Source organism: Erythrolamprus reginae, chromosome 2, assembly GCF_031021105.1.
Source record: "Erythrolamprus reginae isolate rEryReg1 chromosome 2, rEryReg1.hap1, whole genome shotgun sequence".
NCBI classification, from domain to species: Eukaryota; Metazoa; Chordata; class Lepidosauria; order Squamata; family Dipsadidae; genus Erythrolamprus; species Erythrolamprus reginae.
In genome coordinates, this window is record NC_091951.1 from 335,971,342 (window position 1) to 335,992,108 (window position 20,767).

The following is a 20,767-nucleotide window of genomic DNA, read 5'->3' on the forward strand; positions in this document are numbered from 1 at the left end:
TAGCTGAAATGAAACTAACTCTCCTGCTTATGTGTACTTGAAGTATCTACTGTTGGTATTGTAAAATTTACTTCACCTATATTCTTGTATATAAAGAAGTTTCTCATTTTAAATGAATCCTGCTGCACCAGTCTGCCTGTGTGTGCTCACAGTCACTCATGCCCTTATCACCTCGAGGTTCGATTACTGCAACGCTCTCTACATGGGGCTATCTTTGAAAAGTGTTCGGAAACTCCAGATTGTGCAGAACGCGGCCGCGAGAGCCATTGTGGGGCTTCCCAGATTCGCCCACGTATCTACAACACTCTGTGGCCTGCATTGGCTGCCGATCAGTTTCCAGTCACAATTCAAAGTGTTGGTCATGACCGTTAAAGCCCTACATGGCATTGGACCAGAGTACCTCCGGAACCGCCTGCTACCCCACGAATCCCAAGGGCTGATAAGGTCCCACAGAGTTGGCCTTCTCTGGGTCCCGTCGACTAAACAATGTCGTCTGGCAGGCCCCAGGGGAAGAGCCTTCTCTGTGGCGGCCCCTGTCCTCTGGAATCAACTCCCCCCGGAGATTAGAACTGCTCCCACCCTCCTTGTCTTCTGTAAACTACTTAAGACCCACCTATACCGCCAGGCATGGGGGATTTGAGACACCTTTCCCCCAGGCTTATTATAATGTATGTTTGGTATGTATGTGCTGTTTGGTTTTTAATTATGATAGGGTTTTTAGTTTTTTTAATATTAGATTTGTGCCAGTATAATATTGTTTTTATCGTTGTTGTGAGCCACCCCAAGTCTTTGGAGAGGGGCGGCATACAAATCTAATAATTTTTTTTTTCTGGATTTAATTTTCTGCAACAAACTCTGATAGTTTCCTACTCTGGTATGCCTTAAAGGCCTGATACATATAATTTAGCAAGTCTAGCTGAGAGTGATCAATACTGGAATATTGAGGCTTTCAACCAAGAGTGACCACAGCACATTATAAATTTAAAAGATTTTAGAGAACAGTAAACTGTTAATAATGCAAACAACATGCAATGTTTTATAGAAAGACAACATAATCTCAAATTAATCATATACATTTTGTATGCACATTATGTATAGATGTGTTTCACTACATACAGTATTTTCCTTCATGGCACATAATTCATGTTAAAAAGTTAAATAAATGAAAATATTAAAAATGAAAATTTATGAGTATTCTATCCCAAAGGTGGTTTTCCAAAAGGCAATTAAACGGTCTTGGTTTTCCCTTGAAAAGTTTCTTCCTTTCATCTCAAGAGGTTTTCTTAGTTCTGTTACTGAACTGAAGAAACTTTTGGATGATAAGCAAAACTGTTTCAAAGAAAAAGTGAAGGCCAGTTACTTGCCTTCTGGAAAAGCATGTTTGGGACAAACATGAGCTAGATGATCGAGAAACTTCAGTCATTATCCTATACCCCCCCCCCACCAGAATGCAAATACAGTGATATCTTGTCTTACAAACTTAATTGATTCAGGATGAGGTTCTTAAGGTGAAAAGTTTGTAAGACGAAACAATGTTTCCCATAGGAATCCATGGAAAAGCGATTAATGCGTGAAAGCCCAAAATTCACCCCTTTTGCCAGCCGAAGTGCCCATTTTTGTGCTGCTGGGATTCCCCTGAGGCTCCCCTCCATGGGAAACCCCACCTCCGGACTTCCGTTGCCAGTGAAGCGCCCATTTTCCGCAGCTGGGATTCCCCTGCAGCATCACAAAAACATGGAAGACCGGAGGTGGGGTTTCCCATGGAGGGGAGCCTCCGGGGAATCCCAGCAGCGCAAAAACGGGTGCTTCGCTGGCAACGGAAGTCTGGAGGCAGGGCACCCAAGCAGCGGCAGTGGGTTTATAAGGTGAAAATAGTATGTAAGAAGAGGCAAAAAAATCTTAAACCCCGGGTTTGTATCTCGAAAAGTGTGTCTGACGAGGCGTTTGTAAGACGAGGTATCACTATAGTAGATAATGTTATATATCTCTTTCCCCCAGAGCATAGCAGGCTTAGAAATTTGATAAACAACACACAGATCTTATCATTTCCCCCCCTAGGGCATAAAGTTTATCCTAGGTTGGTGGCGTTATCTCTTCTAGAAATGACATTCAGAGAAACGCAATAATTACATAATTTGAACAAGACTTTCTACTGGGGGAAAAAAATCTATATAATAATTATGACTGTGACAAGAATGGCAACTCTACTAGTATGTCGCATCAACAAATAAGAACCTAACAAAATTAAGACCATAATTTTTTATGGAATATTTTTTAAAGATATATAGGAAACAAGTCCTGTTAAATCTGCCATGCTAATTATAAGTGATCTCATTAGCAATTTCTTACATTGATATGCCAAACTGAATTAGATGATACTTTACTTCTTAATTAAATCTACTATTAGACTTCTTACCTATAGTTACTTTAACTTTTCTGCTTTCTTCGTTTTCCTGATTGTTGTATACATGACACCAATATGTTCCTTGATGTTCAATGTCTACGCAGGATACCTTCAAAAAACATTCATTTATTATTTGTTTGCTTGTCTGTCTGCCCATCCATCCATCCATCCATCCACCCACCCTCCCATCCACCCAAGCATGCACGGAAGCCAAAAATCACCCAAAATCGCCAAAATCTCATGTGCGCGCATGTCCTCTCATGAGATTTCGCAGAAGCCAAATCTCGCTCGGACACGTGCACCCGCCCACCGGTCCCCAAAACTGCACACGCAGCTCTATTTTTGCAGTGTACTGACATGCAGTGAGGCGCGTACTAGCTAGCAACCCATTACTGCTGCAGGTGTTAAGTTAGTAACACGGGTTGTTAAGTGAATCCGGTTTCCCCATTGACTTTGCTTTGACTTTGACAAGCAAAGGTTGAAAAGTTGATCCCATGATCAGCAACCATTATAAATATGAACCAGTTGCCAAGTGTCTGGATTTTAATCACACGATCACGGAAATGCTGCAACGGCCATAAGTGTGAAAAACAGTCATGTGTCACCTTTTTCAATGGCGTTTTAACTTCCAACGGTCACTAAACAAACTAGTACGTCAAGGACTACTTGTAATAACGTTCTACACTCAACATTAATGCCCAAGAATAAAAGTATTCAATTATTGTTTGTAACTTATGATTAATGATTGTAACTATGATTATGACCTATGACTTGCTGTTTATATATACACTGTGAGGTTATGCACTGGAAATAAATTCCTTATGTTTCTAATCTCACTTGGCCAATAAAGAATTGAGTTGAGGAGTTGTGTTGTGTTGTATTGTACTGTACTGTTATTGTACTGCAATTGTATCGTAATTGTATTTTATTGTAATTGTATTATATTGTATTGAATTGAAGTCTTTGGAGAGGATACAAATCTAATAAATTATTATTATTGTTGTTGTTGTTGTTACATAGAAACATAGAAATATAGAAGTCTGACGGCAGAAAAAGACCTCATGGTCCATCTAGTCTGCCCTTATACTATTTTCTGTATTTTATCTTACGATGGATATATGTTTATCCCAGGCATGTTTAAATTCAGTTACTGTGGATTTATCTACCACGTCTGCTGGAAGTTTGTTCCAAGGATCTACTACTCTTTCAGTAAAGTAATATTTTCTCATGTTGCTTTTGATCTTTCCCCCAACTAACTTCAGACTGTGTCCCCTTGTTCTTGTGTTCATTTTCCTATTAAAAACACTTCCCTCCTGGACCTTATTTAACCCTTTAACATATTTAAATGTTTCGATCATGTCCCCCCTTTTCCTTCTGTCCTCCAGACTATACAGATTGAGTTCATTAAGTCTTTCCTGATACGTTTTATGCTTAAGACCTTCCACCATTCTTGTAGCCCGTCTTTGGACCCGTTCAATTTTGTCAATATCTTTTTGTAGGTGTGGTCTCCAGAACTGAACACAGTATTCCAAATGTGGTCTCACCAGCGCTCTATATAGCGGGATCATAATCTCCCTCTTCCTGCTTGTTATACCTCTAGCTATGCAGCCAAGCATCCTACTTGCTTTCCCTTTGTTATTGTTGTTGTTATTGTTATTATTATTGTTGTTGTTGTTGTTGTTATTATTATTATTATTGGGTTGTGATTGTGATTGTAGTTGCATTGCATTGCAATGTAATGTAATTGTGGTTAGAGAGCACCAAGGACCTTTTATAACTAGGAAATCTACCAAATTCTGCAGCACTATTCTACTCTACTCTATTCTACTCTATTCTATTCAGCATTTCATAAAACTAATACTAACTTAATGGAGGTCATCGCATTAAGGCTCACGCATAGTCTAGCATCAACTTTGCAGTCAGGCTAAATAAGTAAAAGCCCTTGGGTTTAGCCGCTCAGCCAGTAAATACTTCAAGATATAGGATACAAGCAATTAAACTCACTTCAGAGTGCAATATTCCACAGAGGGCCATGCACCTATTATCAGCACGCCCATGGCAAAGCATTAGGGGGTTAATGAACATGTTATTTTATTTACTGAATTTCAGAGTTACTCTTGAAGAGTTTATTTCAAGGAGGCTTTGAATGTGAAACGTGTCATCAATTCCTCATCAGTGAGGCCGAGGGGGTAAACAAGCTCACCACATAGGCCTTTTTCTCTCCATTAGGAAGTGGGCTTTCTTCTTTGTACCACTGGTACTGTGGCGTGGGGTTTCCCGTGGCTTCACACTGAAGAATTAACATTTGTCCAACCGTCAAGTTCTGAGATTGCGGATGCAGATAGATGTGTATCTTCTTCTCGGGGCCCTCGAGGCAGCTCCCTTAAATTGAAGATGTTTAAACATTTGTGAGATTAAAAACCTTTTCAGCAAAGCAACAGAGATAGGACGGATTTGCAGAGCAGAAGCAAGTCGGCAAAGAACCATAATTTCTTGGCCCACAACTGGGTCCTCCCCAGTGACTTCCTTATTTATTTGCTGCAAGTAATTTGCAGGGGTCGACAAAGTTGTTCAGAATCTAGGAGCCAGCCAAAAAATTTAGGAGCCAGAATTTTTTTTAAGCAAACTTGGTTTTTTGCCGAGTCTCCACCTGACATCGCTTTCACCCCCTCTGTCTCCTCCTTCCTCTCTCATCTCTTTCCTTCCTCTCCCTCCCTTTCTCTCTTTCCTTTCTCTCCCTTTCTGTCTATCCTTTCTATCTCTCACCCCTTCTCCCTCTTTCATTCCCTTTCTCTCCCTCCCTTTCTCTCTCATTCCTTTCTCTCCCTCTTTCCTTCCTATCTCTCTTTCTTTTTCTCCCTCCTTCATATCTTCTTTCTCTCCCCCTTCCTCCCTCTTTCCTTTCTCCCCCTCCCTTTCTCTTCCTTTTTCTCTATCCTTTCTACTTCTTACTCTTTCTTTCTCTCCCTCCTTCATTCAATTTTCTCTCCCTCCCTTTCTCTCCCTTTCCTTTCTCTCCCTCCCTTTCTCTTCCTTTTTCTCTATCCTTTCTACTTCTTACTCTTTCTTTCTCTCCCTCCTTCATTCAATTTTCTCTCCCCCCCTTCCTCCCTCTTTCCTTTCTCCCCCTCCCTTTCTCTTCCTTTTTCTCTATCCTTTCTGCTTCTTACTCTTTCTTTCTCTCCCTCCTTCATTCAATTTTCTCTCCCTCCCTTACTCTCTCTTTCCTTTCTCTCCCTCCCTTGTTCTCCCCTGGGGCTGCCTGTGCCTGCCCTGCACCACCCAACACGGACGGACAGCCCCCGGTCGTCGGTTCGTCGCCCCCCACCCCCCCACGGAGGGAGATCAGGCTGGCGAGGGCGGTAGAACTACGTCACCAGCCACTGGAGGGAGATCGGGCTGGCGGGGGTGGCGAATCCACCTCCCCAGCCGCGCGGAGGGAAATCCGGTAGGCGGGCGGGTGGCCGCGGCTCCCTGCGCGCCCCTGGAAAAGCGTACAGGGAACGGTGCCCGGGGCCGCTTTAGCCGCCCCCCCCTCCCCCCGCCATCTCCCCGCGACTGCCTGTGCCGCTGCAGCCGCGGCCCCCCCCCCCCGCTCCCACCGCCAGTGCCCTCCCGCCGGGCAACCAAAGGACACTTGCCGATGACGACAGGGAACCTTCAGCTGGGCGGGCGCTGCCGTGCCGGTGCCTCCGACCTCCCGGTTCCTGCTCGATGCCGCGGTTCCTGGCGCTCTCCTGCTGGGCCCCAAAGAAGGAAGGCGGGAAAAAGGCGCGAAGAATGGAGGTCTCCTTCCTGCCTGCCTTCTTTGGGACCCAGCAGGAGAGCGCCAGAAACCGCGGCATCGGGCAGGAGCGGAGAGGTCAGAGGCACCGCAGCGCCCTTCTAGGCGCCAGACAACATTTTCTAGGCGCCACTGGCGACCAGGCGCCTGGGTTTGTCGAACCTTGATTTAAAGGAAGTAGATGGTTTTGAGGGGAAAGCAATAAAAGGTGTGCGCTTGTTCCTTTAGAGCAGTGTTTCCCAACCTTGGCAATTTGAAGATATTTGGACTTCAACTCCCAGAATTCCCCAGCCAGTGAATGCTGGCTGGGGAATTCTGGGAGTTGAAGTCCAGATATCTTCAAGTTGCTTGGGAAACACTGCTTTAGAGTAGGGGTGTCAAACTCAATTTTATTGTGGGCCGCATCAGGGCTGGTGTTACAACCTGAATCGTCTCGAGAAGGGCGGCATAGAAATCTAATTAATAAATAAATTATCTGACTGAAGAACACAGGTTTCAGTCAGGTCCTCCATTCTGGAGGGAAAATACTGACTGCTGATTGGCTAGACCAGAAATGGCAAACTTTTTTTTCCTCAGGTGCTGAAAGCAAGTGTGTGTGTTCGCTATCACACACATGTCCAGGCCTACACCCATAATTCAATGACCCCCACATGCTCCATCCCCACATGCATGTGCCCATGTCCCCCACTCCCCCGTTTTCCAACTTCTGGTGGGCCCAGCAGGCCTGTTTCTCACCCTCCCCAGGCTCCAGAGGCTGAAAACAGCCTCCCAGAGCCTCAGCGCGAGCCGAAAATCAGCTAGCTGGCACGCACACATGCTGAGCTAGAGAAACAGCTCACGTGCCGGCAGATATGGCTCCATGTGCCACCTGTGGCACGCATGCCATAGATTCACCATCATGGGGCTAGATTGTCTGGCAGTCCCTATAAAAGGGAGAGAGCCTTTGCTGAGTTAGAAACATAGAAGATTGACGGCAGAAAAAGACCTCCTAGTCCATCGAGTCTGCCCTTATACTATTTCCTGTATTTTATCTAGGATGGATCTATGTTTATTCAAGGCATGTTTAAATTCATTTACTGTGGATTTATTAACCACGTCTTCTGGAAGTTTATTCCAAGTATCTACTACTTTTTCAGTAAAATAATATTGTCTCACATTGCTTCTGATCTTTCCCCCAACTAACCTCAGATTGTGCCCCCTTGTTCTTGTGTTCACTTTCCTATTAAAGACACTTCCCTCCTGAACCTTATTTAACCCTTTAGCATATTTAAATATTTTGATCAGACTATACAGATTGAGTTCATCTGCAAGTGAACAAGCACTCTCATACACAGCTAAGGACTCCACATACAGTATCTGACTTACAGATATTCTCTTTTATTGGAAAGCAATAAACATACCTCAACCTTACATCTTTTGGAGTGGCTCCAAGGGCTTTTTTGGGGCTCAGTTCAGGATGTAGATCTTATCAACAAAGCTTTAAATGGATTTAAATGCTTTCTTGAGAGATCAGAGAAGCCATTTGTTACTCAGTTTCCAGTGAGAGATAAAGAGTTTCCTGATTCATGCTGCATTAAGTGGTTTTTAATATATGATCTAAAACATGTGCTTTTCAGAAAGTTATACCCATAGTTAAATAAATTGCTTTAATGTGAGTGTATACTGTGTTAAGATACTTCTGATTAAAATTTAATCTAGAAATGTCCCTGTCCTACTGTCTTATTATCCTTTCTATTACTATGATTTACTTATGTTATATTCATACGTATTATAATACTTTACTTGTTTGACAAACAAACAAACAAATAAATAAAATACGTTTTAAAATGCACTAAGAAACAAGCAATGAAATATTTCTGGATGAATACTGAGAAATAATACATTTTAGGCTTTGGCAGGTCTTTAAACTGTCATGAACTTGTGCCCCAGCTAAAAGTACATAAAAGCTGTAAAGCATTATTTATTGTATTTATTTATTTATTTTGTCCAATACACAATGAGGGTTTTAGTGGGTATATATCTATATACACATAGTAAAATGCATGATGAAGGTTATAGAGGAGATACTCATAGTAAAATATATCTAAGAAATAATAGAAAAGGAAATATAGTAATAGAACATATCAATGAAAGAATAGAAGAAGAGATATAGGAATAGAAGAAAGGAATAGGAGATATAGGAGAGCAATAGGACAGGGGACGGAAGGCACTCTAGTGCACTTGTACTCGCCCCATATCTTCAGGACACTTTCCAGATGCTTTTAACTCAGTTGTTGTGTTCAAATATACCAGCATAGACTCATTAAAAGTTTTCAAAAATCTATTGTAGTTATAATCTAACATGACAAGATATTTAAGAATTGTGTTTCTTGGAAATGCAGCCATAGAGAAAGGAGACAGTTCCATAATCAGAGATCCTATGACTGATCATAATTAATCACAATCATTCCTATGCCAAGAGAAAGAACTGCAGAAATTTTAAAACATTATTGTTACGTTAAAATGAAAGTAGAAAATCAGTACGCCTCCTATTTACACTTTTTTGCCATTTCTACCGTGTAAAAAGTTTGTAACCCACCATCAGAATCTTTTTGGCTGTCACAAACATCCAGCTGTGCCCATTGGCTGAATTCATAGAAAGAATCGCTGTTCACACGACATATGTATAATCCAGCATCTTCTGCAGTTATTTGATTGAATATCAGTTCTGGGGAATTCCCGTATGGAACCTGAATTAGGATACAACAAAAGCCATTGCACACATTGCCACAATAGGCAAGATTTTGGAAGGTGTAATACAATAGTGTTTATCTATATTACACGCTAAAGCTGATTTTGCTGATTGTTGGTTTAAACTTAGAGTCTTCTATGCTAAACATTATTTTAAATTTAAACTAATAGAGCAGAGTTTCAGCAAAGATCAGTTTGGAGTTTAAGCCTATTCATTTCCTGTTTGAAACAGATTAACTAATAAAAATGAAATCTCAAATCCTCAAGATTTTAAAATTTGATTGATGGGTTGATTCAATTTCTATGCCACCTGGCTCAATCCAACTTACTCTTGTTCTACCTTATCTAACAATTACATCGTTATGTTATTTAATAATTTTCATTCTGAAAAACATTCAGCATAAATATTATCAACACAACAACATTGTTAAACTGGATTTAATTCCACTCAATTAATTCCAAATTAATGGAAGGCAAAGATATGGTAAAGGCTCTCTAATTAACTATGGAATGACTGGAATGATTGTTTTTTTATGGTTTTGGGGGGGGGGGTTCTAGATTTTTAATTAGTTAATGGGATTACATTATGTATTGTATATTTTATATATTGTGAGCCGCCCCGAGTTCTCGGAGAGGGGCGGCAGAGAAATCCAATAAATAAATAATAATAAATAAACTTGTAGATGAGCAGGGAGTTAGTGTCTCCAATTCAGGACCAAGATTCAGAATACAAAGAGGAGCTTCTAAGGCATTATTGAGATCTAATGTGTTGACTTTTCATTGACTGATTCGTTGATTGATTCATTAATTGACTGAATGACTGACCAACTGATCCATTTGTTCATTCATTTGTTCATTTGTTCGTTCGTTCGTTCATTCATTCATTCATTCATTCATTCATTCATTCATTCATTCATTCATTCCACTACCTTACAACAAAAAACATAGAATAAGTCATCAAGTGTGGTCACAAAACGCTCTGCAGAAAAAGCCAGACCTGTGACCAGTATTGCGGGGTAGGGGGACGGCGTTCCGGTAGCGAAAGTGGAACTGCCCGTGCAGCTCTGTGTGACTGGAGGGCGGGCGCACACGCTGGAATAAGATTTTGCTTCAGCGCATGCAAAGGAACCAAAATCTCGTGAGAGGATGCAAAGGGGTGCAAGATTTTGACGAAATCTCGTGAGTGCGCGCATCCCCTCATTAGATTTTGCTCCCTGGGCATGCACAGAAGCAAAATCTCGCACGGGCGCACATGCACCTGCTGGAGACATGGGCGGAGTACACCGTTAGCAGCAGGAGCTGGCAACCCTTCACTGCCTGTGATTATGGGACACTGCAAACAGCCATAAATTCAGCCCGTTTCCAAGCCCGCTAAGTGAGGTCATGTGACCATGGGGAGGGAGCTGACCACTGGAACTTGAAATCTGAGTTGAAAGCACCACTCAGGTAGGCCTGCTGGAACTTTGATTAGCTGTAAGTCGAAAACTACTTATCTAGATTGAATACTTAAAACTGCAGCCTAATATTTTATTTTATTTTATTATTTTATTTTAATTATTTATTTATTTATTTATTTATTAGATTTGTATGCCGCCCCTCTCCGTAGACTCGGGGTGGCTAACAACAGTAAAAAACACAATATAAACAAATCTAATATTAAAAGTAATTTAAAAAACCCCAATTTTAAAAAAAACCAATCATACATACAGATATACCATGCATAAATTTTATAAGCCTAGGGGGAAGGGAATATCTCAATTCCCCCATGCCTAATATGATAATATATTTCCATGCACACAACATACTGTTAATTCAATTAATTAAATACCTATTTTGGTTGTGAAGTATACTTTTCAGAATGGGAAAATTTCATACTATTTAAGCCCAGATCAAAAGAAAATCAAAATATCACATAAAGAGTACTTCAACAATAGTAAAATTTCAAGTTCTGCCAAATGCAAATGTTTACCAGTAATGGAATCATTTAGTATCCACAGGTCCTTATTCAACACTACTGAATGTCATAGAAATGTTCTTTGTCCAAAAAGGTACCAGTTATATTCATGTTTTAGTTGCATACTATAAGCACCCATTCAACATTTTTATGCGTGCTGCCAAGATCCCTGCAATATACTGATTTTCCCTGTGAAATTACTATTCCTCAAATATGAAAAACATGTTTCTTTTAAAAAATCATGGGCAGTGAAAAAAATGATATGTTGGCTTTAAGAAACGTGGTTACTATATCATTCATTTTATCCCACATCATTTTTCAAAATAGCTTCAAGAATAAGAACTTTGGAACTACGGTATTTTGTAATAGGCGCGTGGCAGCAGTGAAATCTACTTACCTTCCCTAATAGTTCGGAAGCAGCACAATTTGTGCTTAAGGATGAAAAAGGCTTTAAAAAGGAAAAAATAAATCAGCAAATACTTGATGAAAAGAAGGTTAAAAGTCACAATTCTATGCCTGCTTGCTTTTTTCTTTTCCCTGTCTTCTTTTTTTCCTTTTCTTTTATGTTTAATTTTATATACAACTTTCAATACTTTTATTGTACTGAAAAGTCTTAATAAAAGCATTTTTAAAAAGAACATTGCATTCAATACAGGCCTTTTTTTTTTTTTACATTTTAGAAGCTACCTAGTATATTTATTTACCATTTTTTTCTCTTTAAACCACTGATAATATAGGAGAGGGTATCCTGTTGCCCAGCAGCTTAGTTTCACCATCTGGCCAGATAAAACAGCTTGGGATTCTGGTTCTACCATGATCTTTATACCTATGAAAAAGATAAGACGAATCTACATTGAACACAAAAGGAAGTTAATTATATAAATACATTGAAGTTTGCTGGCTTATTTAATTGTTCGTTGGGTTTGTAAGGCTGTCTAATCATTAAAAAAAAACCCTCAAGACACCATACAGGACAAGTTGAAAATATAATATAACAGTAAAGAGATAAGAAAATCTGAAAGAGATGGAAGATGTGATCTCAGAACTACTGAACAAAACATTTCAAAGATCCTGGAGCAGAGGGGAACTGCCAAAGTACTGGAAAAGAAATGATATCATTCCGATATTCAAGAAAGGGAAAAAGTGGATCTGGGAAACTACAGTTTGACATCAATAGCTGGGAAAATCCTAAAAAAGATACTGGTAACAATGGATGCGGTGTTGACATCAATATCAAAAATACCAGGTATCAAAAATTCCAGGTATCATGGACAACACCTTATTCAACAAAAATAATATTTCATTAGACTTATGAGACTCCACTGCATTTATATGGAAAAAGCATCCTATTGTTTCAGATGCAATGGGATTAATGCTTCATTTAAGCATATGTTCATGTAATGTTCTATAATTCTTACTTTTGGAAAGAAAGTTTCTACATGCATCCCCTCAATTATGAAATAAGATTATTATCATTATTATCATCATTATTATTATTATGTCAGTACAACACAGCAAACGAGATCACTATGCTGGATTTCATATTTCATCACCAGTCGGACGCTTCCCAAGCACCTAGGACTGCGTGATGTAGTGGCGAATTATGTTTGCCGATCCCAGTAAAGCGGCCGTTTGCAATTGACAGATGGAGATGTTGTCAATTCCGATGGTTTTCAAATGTCCACTGAGATCCTTTGACACTGCGCCCAGCGTGCCAAATACCACTGGGACCACTTTCACTGGCTTATGCCAGAGTCGTTGCAGCTCGATTTTTAGATCTTCGTATTTCACTAATTTCTCTAGCTGCTTCTCCTCAATTCTGCTGTCTCCTGGGATTGCGATGTCAATGATCCATACTTTCTTTTTCTCCACGATCACAATGTCTGATGTGTTATGCTTCAGAATTCGGTCAGTCTGAAGTCGGAAGTCCCACAGTAGTTTTGCTTGCTCATTTGCTTATTATTATTATTATTATTATTATTATTATTATTATTATTAATTTATTTATTTATTTATTTATTTATTTATTTATTTATTTTTTTGCCGGCTTCTGTCTTCAGCTCTCTCGAGTGTTCAAGTTCCACATGTTTGTTCGGATTTCAGGGCAAAAGTTTATTGAATTTCCTGGTCGAATACCAATTTGTTCGAACTGAGAAGTGTTCGAAAACCGAGGTACCACTGTATACTGTATATATATATATATATAAACCAAATAACACTCACTCATCATGAAATATCCAGATCCGTAAAGCCTACAAACTTGAAACTTGGCACTCTTGGCTTCTAGGTGATTGCTAAGAAAGGATTTTTTGAAATGACCATCAGATCATTAGTATTTCTTATACAGTATTATATTAATTAACACGATCTGATGCTAAAGGAATTGGATGTTCTACTCCCCCTCCCCACTTGAAAAGAACTCTGTTCCAACTGCCAGTTGCCTTATGGGTATCCAGCTACTAGTTGGAAATAAACGCTGGTTTCAGGGGGAGGAATAATCATGGTCATGTAGTTGCAGGACCCTGCAAACAGTTGTAAAGGTGGGTTGGTTGCCGAGTGTCATGTGACTGCAGGAGATAGAAAGTTGCATGCACTGAAGGGCTACCAAAATTTTTACTACCACACTGTGGGCGTGGCTTATGTAGGGCACCCTGCATTTTCTTTCAACATCTTTCAATGCAAATTGGGTGCTCTGGGGTGGAGCTCCATTTTTGCTACCTCACTGCATTCCCCCCGTCCGGGCAGAAGCCCACTCCTGGTTGCATTTCAGAACTTCGAATCCACATCATAACTCCTTTTTTAGGGTCCAATGTAAGTGTGACTTGTTCATAAGTTGACTACCGCCTGTCCAAGTAACAGAAAGGTTGTCATCATTTCTTCCTTCCCCCGACAGACTGCAAAGTCTTTTGGATGCACTTAGTTATTAGATGAAAGCCAATATAACTGCATGTTCTCAGTACAAGATGCAACTTGAAGTAATATGATTATTAAGAGGTGGCCGGGCATGACAATTTAAAACTCACTTGGATTGAGCAACTGAAGTGCCTCGGCATGCTGCAAGGACTGCAGCAATTCTGTCAACTCCGAAACGGTACAGCCTCTTTCGCCCATTAGCTGAAGGAGGCTCCAGCTGGGACTTCCTTCCGGCGCCAGAACTTGCAGAGAACAATGCTCCAACTCAAGAGAACTGCAAAGAGTGACAACAAATAACAACAGCAATAATGCATCTTTCTCAGAGGTGGGGTTAATTTCCCTACCGGTTCACCCACGTGAGTGTGCGCACGTTTGCTTTGGTTGTGAGTGTGCCTTCCAAACATGCGCAGGGCAGTGAAGCGCCGCTTGTCTTACCTTCTGGTACCCTCCTAGGCGATTGTGGGCGCATGTTCTGCGCATGCACAGGAAGCAAAAACCTGCGTGAGATTTTGGCCATTTTTGCCAATATTTTGCTTCCGCGCATGCACAGCAAAAATTGCCGAAATCTCGCTTGCGCGAGCGTCTTCACACAAGATTTTGCTTACTGTGCATGCACAGAAGCCAAATCTCACATGGGTTGCATTGGGGGCATCGACTGCTGCCCAACCCTGGTGCATGGCCTTCCACCCATGCGCTTTGCTCATGCATGCAGCTTGAAAATGTGGCTAAATAAGATGGCATAGCACCAGGAGAGATGGGTGAGCGGGTCGCTACTACCACTACTACTAGAATCTGCAGGTCACGACTACCAGCTTGCCCAAACTGTTCCAAACCTGCTGAATACCACCTCTGGACTTTCTGCACATACAGTTAATTATGTGTGTGATCTAGATCAGTGTTTCTCAGACTTGGTAATTGTAAGATGTGTGGACTTCAATTCCCAGAATCCTGGCTGGGCAATTCTAGAAGTCCACACATCTTATAGTTACAGCCCTGTGTCTCCGGAGAGGGGTGGCGTACAAGTCTAATTATTATTATTATTATTATTATTATTATTATTATTATTATTATTAATTAGATTTGTATGCTGCCCCTCTCCGTAGACTTGGGGCTGCTAATAAAATATTATTGATTATTATTATTATTACTTAAGTTTGAGAAAAGGCTGGTCTGGAGTAAAATTGCAAGTCTAGCTCCCAGGAAGAATACCACAGACGAGAAAGATCAAATTAGCCTTACGAAACAATCAGAGAACAAATCTGAAGGGTGTTGCCTTTTCCTCTCCTTGCCTAACCCAATAAACACTTCCAATTGATGAAAACAGGGCTAGGCCAAGACTTCCCGCAATGATCTATAAGGGAGGCTAGAAAAAAGGCACCAGGAAAACACAAATCAAACCTTCTTAAAAAGCCCTCATTAGATCACACAGGCATGTTGGTTTAGAGTCAAACCTATGGCACACATAGCTGCCGCTGCGGGCCACTCTACAGAGTCACAGAAACATACAAGACTGACGGCAGAAAAAGACCTCATGGTCCATCTAGTCTGCCCTCATACTATTTCCTGTATTTTATTTATTTATTTATTTATTTATTATTTATTATTTAGATTTGTATGCCGCCCCTCTCCGCAGACTCGGGGCGGCTGTCAGCAGGATACAACAATTCGTGACAAATCTAAATATAATTTAAAATATTTTTAAAAACCCATTTACTAAGCAAACATACACACAAACATACCATGCATAAATTGTACATGCCTGGGGGAGGTGACTCAGTTCCCCCATGCCTGACGACAAAGGTGGGTTTTAAGGAGTTTACGAAAGGCAGGGAGAGTAGGGGCAGTTCTAATCTCTGGGGGGAGTTGGTTCCAGAGAGTCGGGGCCGCCACAGAGAAGGCTCTTCCCCTGGGGCCCGCCAACCGACATTGTTTAGTTGACGGGACCCGGAGAAGATCCACTCTGTGGGACCTAATCGGTCGCTGGGATTGCATTATTTTCTCTTAGGATGGATATATGTTTATCCCAGGCATGTTTAAATTGAGTTTCTGTGGATTTACCAACCACGTCTGCTGGAAGTTAGTTCCAAGCATCTACTACTCTTTCCATCAAATAATATTTTCACACGTTACTTCTAATCTTTCCCCCAACTAACCTCAGATTGTGCCCCCTTGTTCTTGTGTTCACTTTCCTATGAAAAACACTTCCCTCCTCAAGGATGCGTGCGCAGCTGTGTGTGACCGGTGGGCACACGGGCACCGCCGTGCAAAATTTGGCTTCTGTGCATAGGCAGGAAGCAAAATCTCGCACAAGGACGCTCACCCCTGTGGGATTTTTGCGATTTTTGCTGGGTTTTTGCTTCCGCACATGCGCAGAAAATCGGCGAAATCTTGCAAACATCCTTGCACAAGATTTGGCTTCTGCGCATGCACAGGAAGCCAAATATCACGTGTGTCTGCACATGTGCCAGATGCACGCCCACCCATGCCTGCCGCCAGGAGCACATCGGTAGTGCCGGTGGCGGGCAGCTCTCTGCTGCACATGAGCCATCACCCAGCTCAGCTCCACCGCGCATGCACATGCGCCTCCCATCAGCCAGCTGGTTTATGACTATCTGCTGTGCAAACGGGAGGGGGGCGCATGTGGAAGACATGCATGGGGTTGTGGGAGTCATGTGCACATGGCTAGGGGTAGCACATTGGGGGTGTAGTGCATCCCCCCCACGGAGGCCCATTTTTGGTCCCAGGAGGCTGCAGGGAAGCCTGCTAGGCCCAAAATGGGACAGGGGGGTTGCCTGTCTATGCTTAGGGGACTGAAGGAGTCACGCACACTTGTGCTGGCTGAGCGCAGGGGAGTTGCACATGCATGCGTGGGAGGGTGGAGTGCACACATTGCATTATGCGTGTCGGCATGCGACTGATATAGGAGGTAGGTGCAAAATTTGAGAATCCTCCAGCGAATGATTTCGCTCATTGCATTTTAACAGATAAGAATCTCTGGGCAATAGAGAACATACTGTAATTGTAATACTATATATCATCAATGAGTGTAATAACACATAAATAAAAGAAACACAGAGTAAAACTGGAAGCAATGGCTAAATGGGGGGCTTACATAGGTAGAGAGTTTTTAAGACAATCGTTTGAAAAACTCTTCCAATGATAGCCGTGTGCTCTAACTGATCTCAAGAATTCTCACTGGAAGATGATCTTAGATTATTAGGTGAATCATAATAAAGAAACTATTCAGAAAGTAACCCAACACATTGTTCTTTGGCTTGATATCAGCCTGCAAGTGGGAGTGTAGAACTTTCTAATATAAAAAATAAACAATTTTGACATCTTGCAATACAGTATACCCTCAATCACCTGGCAGCTGCTAATTGCACCAGTTGTGATACCATACATGGATACCTTTTTTAAAAGTAGTTTTTATTATTTTATAATATAGCCTACAAGGAAAATACAAAAGTAAATAGTAGAGAAAATAGGGAAGGGAAAATGTGAGGGAAAGAATATAATATAATATAATATAATATAATATAATATAATATAATATAATATAATATAATATAATATAATATAATATAATATAATATAATATAATATAATATAATATAATGTAATATAATATAGTATAATATACAGTGGTACCTCAAGATACGAACCCCTCGTCTTACGAACAACTCGTGATACGAACCCGGGGTTCAGAAAAATTTTGCCTCTTCTTACGAACTTTTTTCGAGTTACGAACCGGCGTTCGGAGACTGCTGGGAAGCCGCGCGGCTGTTTTAAAAGGTAACAGCCGGGCGGCGGGGCTTCCCAGAAGCCTCCCGAACGCCAGTTCGTAACTCGAACAAAGTTCGTAAGAAGAGGCAAAATTTTGCTGAACCCCGGGTTCGGTTCGGGAGGTTGCTGGGAAGCCCCCCAGGTCGGCTGCGACCTTTTAAAACACCCGCACCGCTTCGCAGCTGTCTCCCGAAGCCGAACGCGGAAGTTTGGCTTTAGCGTTCGGCTTCAGGAGACAGCTGCGAAGCGGCGCGGGTGTTTTAAAAGGTCGCAGCCGGCCTGGGGGGCTTGCCAGCACCCCCCGAACCCCGAACTTTTGCCGAACTTCCGGGTTCGGGGTTCGGGGGGGTGCTGGCAAGCCCCCCAGGCCGGCTGTGACCTTTTAAAACACCCGCACCGCTTCGCAGCTGTCTCCTGAAGCCGAACGCGGAAGTTCGGCTTTGCCGTTTGGCTTCAGGAGACAGATGGGAAGCGGCGCGGCTCTTTTAAAAGGTCGCAGCCGGCCTGGGGGGGCTTCCCAGCACCCCCCGAACCCGGGGGGTGCTGGGAAGCCCCCCAGGCCGGCTGTCACCTTTTAAAACAGCCGCGCGGCTTCCCAGCAGTCGCCGAAAGCTGGTTTTTTGCGGGGGTTTTTTTGGTTGCACGGATTAATTGACTTTACATTGTTTCCTATGGGAAACAATGTTTCGTCTTACGAACCTTTCGTCTTACGAACCTCCTCCTTGCACCAATTAAGTTCGTATCATGAGGTATTACTGTAATATAATATGATGTGATGTAATATAATATAATGGAATGGAATGGAGTAGGGTAGGGTAGGGTAGAGTAGAATAGAATAGAATAGAATAGAATATAGAATAGAATAGAGTAGGGTAGGGTAGGTGTTGTAGTTACCTCTGGCCCAGCTCCTGCCCCAATTAATGTGCAGGTGGATATGGGGGAAACATCCACATGCCGCAGGCCTGTTTTGCTCCCGATGGAATCTGCCGACGAAGCCTCCTCTGACCAAGGAAGCGTGAGTGACAAGGAAGAGGGGAGTTTGGCAGACAACCCAGGAGGAGATCAATCATCTGTATCATCCTTGGATTCTGAACAAGAATTAATGACACATCCACGCATGGTAAAATGATGCATAGGAGACAACAACTGAAGGATTATTACAAGAGAAAATGAGGCCACCTGTGGTTGGGTGGGGCTCCAGTAATTAGTGCTACAGATAAAAAGAACAGCGTGCTGGTTTAGCCTTGTGGCAATTTATCTGATTCATTGTTTTGTCAAGATCGTGGTTTTTGTGCTGTTCAAGATTGTGTGTGGACTCTCTGGACTTTAGAATTGGACTCAATTTCCCAGTTATTGGGTGAGCAATTGGACTGCATTTAACCTGTGCCTTGTGTGTACCAGAAAATCCCTTTGACATTTAAAAAGGGAACTGTTTCTGTTTTTCTGTTTATAAAAACTTTTGGGTTTTCCTTTTTATCGTGTGGTGTGTGTCTTCCTGGACTAATTACCCTGTAATTACGGGCGATTGAAACACGCCAGCAGAACAGGTAGGGTAGAATCTAATCGAATAGAATCAAATAGAATAGAATAGAATAGAATTCTTTATTGGTCAAGTGTGATTGGACAAGGAATTTTTCTGGTGCATAAGCTCTCAGTATACATAAAAGATGAAAGTGATGAATCACGATGATAGTCATAAATACATTAATCATGAATCATAAGATAAAGGGGGAAAAGAAAAGGCATTGACTTCAGACTCACTTTGGTGCAGTAGAATAAGGCATTAACATCAAACCTCAACTTTTTGCTTTTACATAACTGTATTAACTAGCCATTAACTAGCTGGAGGACAACAGTTTGGTGCTCTCCAGAGTCTTACGTTCCTCTGCTAGAGACAATGGATCCCCCTAGCCCTGCCCCGGACACCACAGGTACCCCCAACACAAGTAACATTGAGCTGGCCATGCCCACTCCAGCCACACACCCCTCCAGTATTGGGTTGCTAGCCGGTACAGGCCACACTGCGTTCTAGTATGTACACTATGCAGTTCCCCATCGCCGTCGCGTGCTCGCACGCCCCAGCAACATTTCACTTCCGAGCATCACAGGAAGCAAAATCTCGCAAGAGGACGTGCGCAAGAAAGAGAGTTCAGTATTTTTTTTCTTCAGTGCATGCATGGAAGCCAAAAAAAACCCTGAAATCTTTCTCGTGCATGGTTTCTCTCAGAAGGTTTTGCTTCTTGCGCATGCGCAGAAGCAAAAATTATCTATCTATCTATCTATCTATCTATCTATCATCTATCTCTGTCTCTCTCTATCTATCATCATCATCATCATCATCATCATCATCATCATCATTTATTAGATTTATATGCCGCCCCTCTTCGAGGACTCGGAGCGGCTCACAACAACAACAAAAAACAATACAACGAATACAAATCCAATATTTAAAAACAGTACAAAAACCCTTATAAAAACAATCTTACAACCCTAACAAACCATGGGTTAAACTCAATAGCTAAGGGGTATGTTAATCTATCTATTTATCTATTTATCTATTTATCTATCTATCTATCTATCTATCTATCTATCTATCTATCTATCTATCTATCTATCTATCTATCTACTATTTATTATCCATATATCTATCTACTATCTATCTATCTATCTATCTATCTATCTATCTATCTATCTATCTATCTATCTATCTATCTATCTCGCAGGGGCGTGTGCATTATACCAGTAGATATATATATATATAGAGAGAGAAGATATAGAATTCTTTATTGGCCATGTGATTGGACACACAAGGAATTTGTCTTGGTGCACAGACTCTCACTGTACATAAAAGAAAAAGATACGGTAGTGGTGGTAAGTAGGAACCCCCACCTGCCCCCCACCCCAGGTCAAATACAACCCTGATGCAGCCCTCAATGAAATGATCGAGTCTGACCCTCTGGAATCTATAAAACCTTTCCAAACATTGGCTGGACCGCTGGCTAGCTTCTTTAACCCTCTTGAAGTGGTGTTGTAAAGAACTTGGGGCAAGCAATCCTCAACTACATTTACCAACTGTCACAAAGTCACAACGGCCCTGAAAAAAATGACTTACGACTGATCCTCGCACTTGTAATCTTAGCAGCATCCGCAAAGTCCAAATTTGGACACTTGGCAACCAGCATGTATTGGCAATGGT

At 41.6% G+C, this 20,767-nt stretch overlaps 1 protein-coding gene across 2 annotated transcripts in view; it reads right to left on the bottom strand.

The window, feature by feature from the left end:
- MALT1 (MALT1 paracaspase) overlaps positions 1-20,767 on the bottom strand; it is a 59,366-nt gene that overhangs the window by 33,130 nt on the left and 5,469 nt on the right. For both annotated transcript variants that reach the window (XM_070743500.1, XM_070743501.1), the window contains exons 2-6: positions 13,896-14,059; positions 11,577-11,698; positions 8,767-8,917; positions 4,608-4,786; positions 2,417-2,513 (exon numbers count right to left, since the gene is read on the bottom strand). In XM_070743500.1, coding sequence (XP_070599601.1) covers positions 2,417-2,513; positions 4,608-4,786; positions 8,767-8,917; positions 11,577-11,698; positions 13,896-14,059 — 713 coding nt within the window. The remainder of the gene's footprint in view (positions 1-2,416; positions 2,514-4,607; positions 4,787-8,766; positions 8,918-11,576; positions 11,699-13,895; positions 14,060-20,767) is intronic.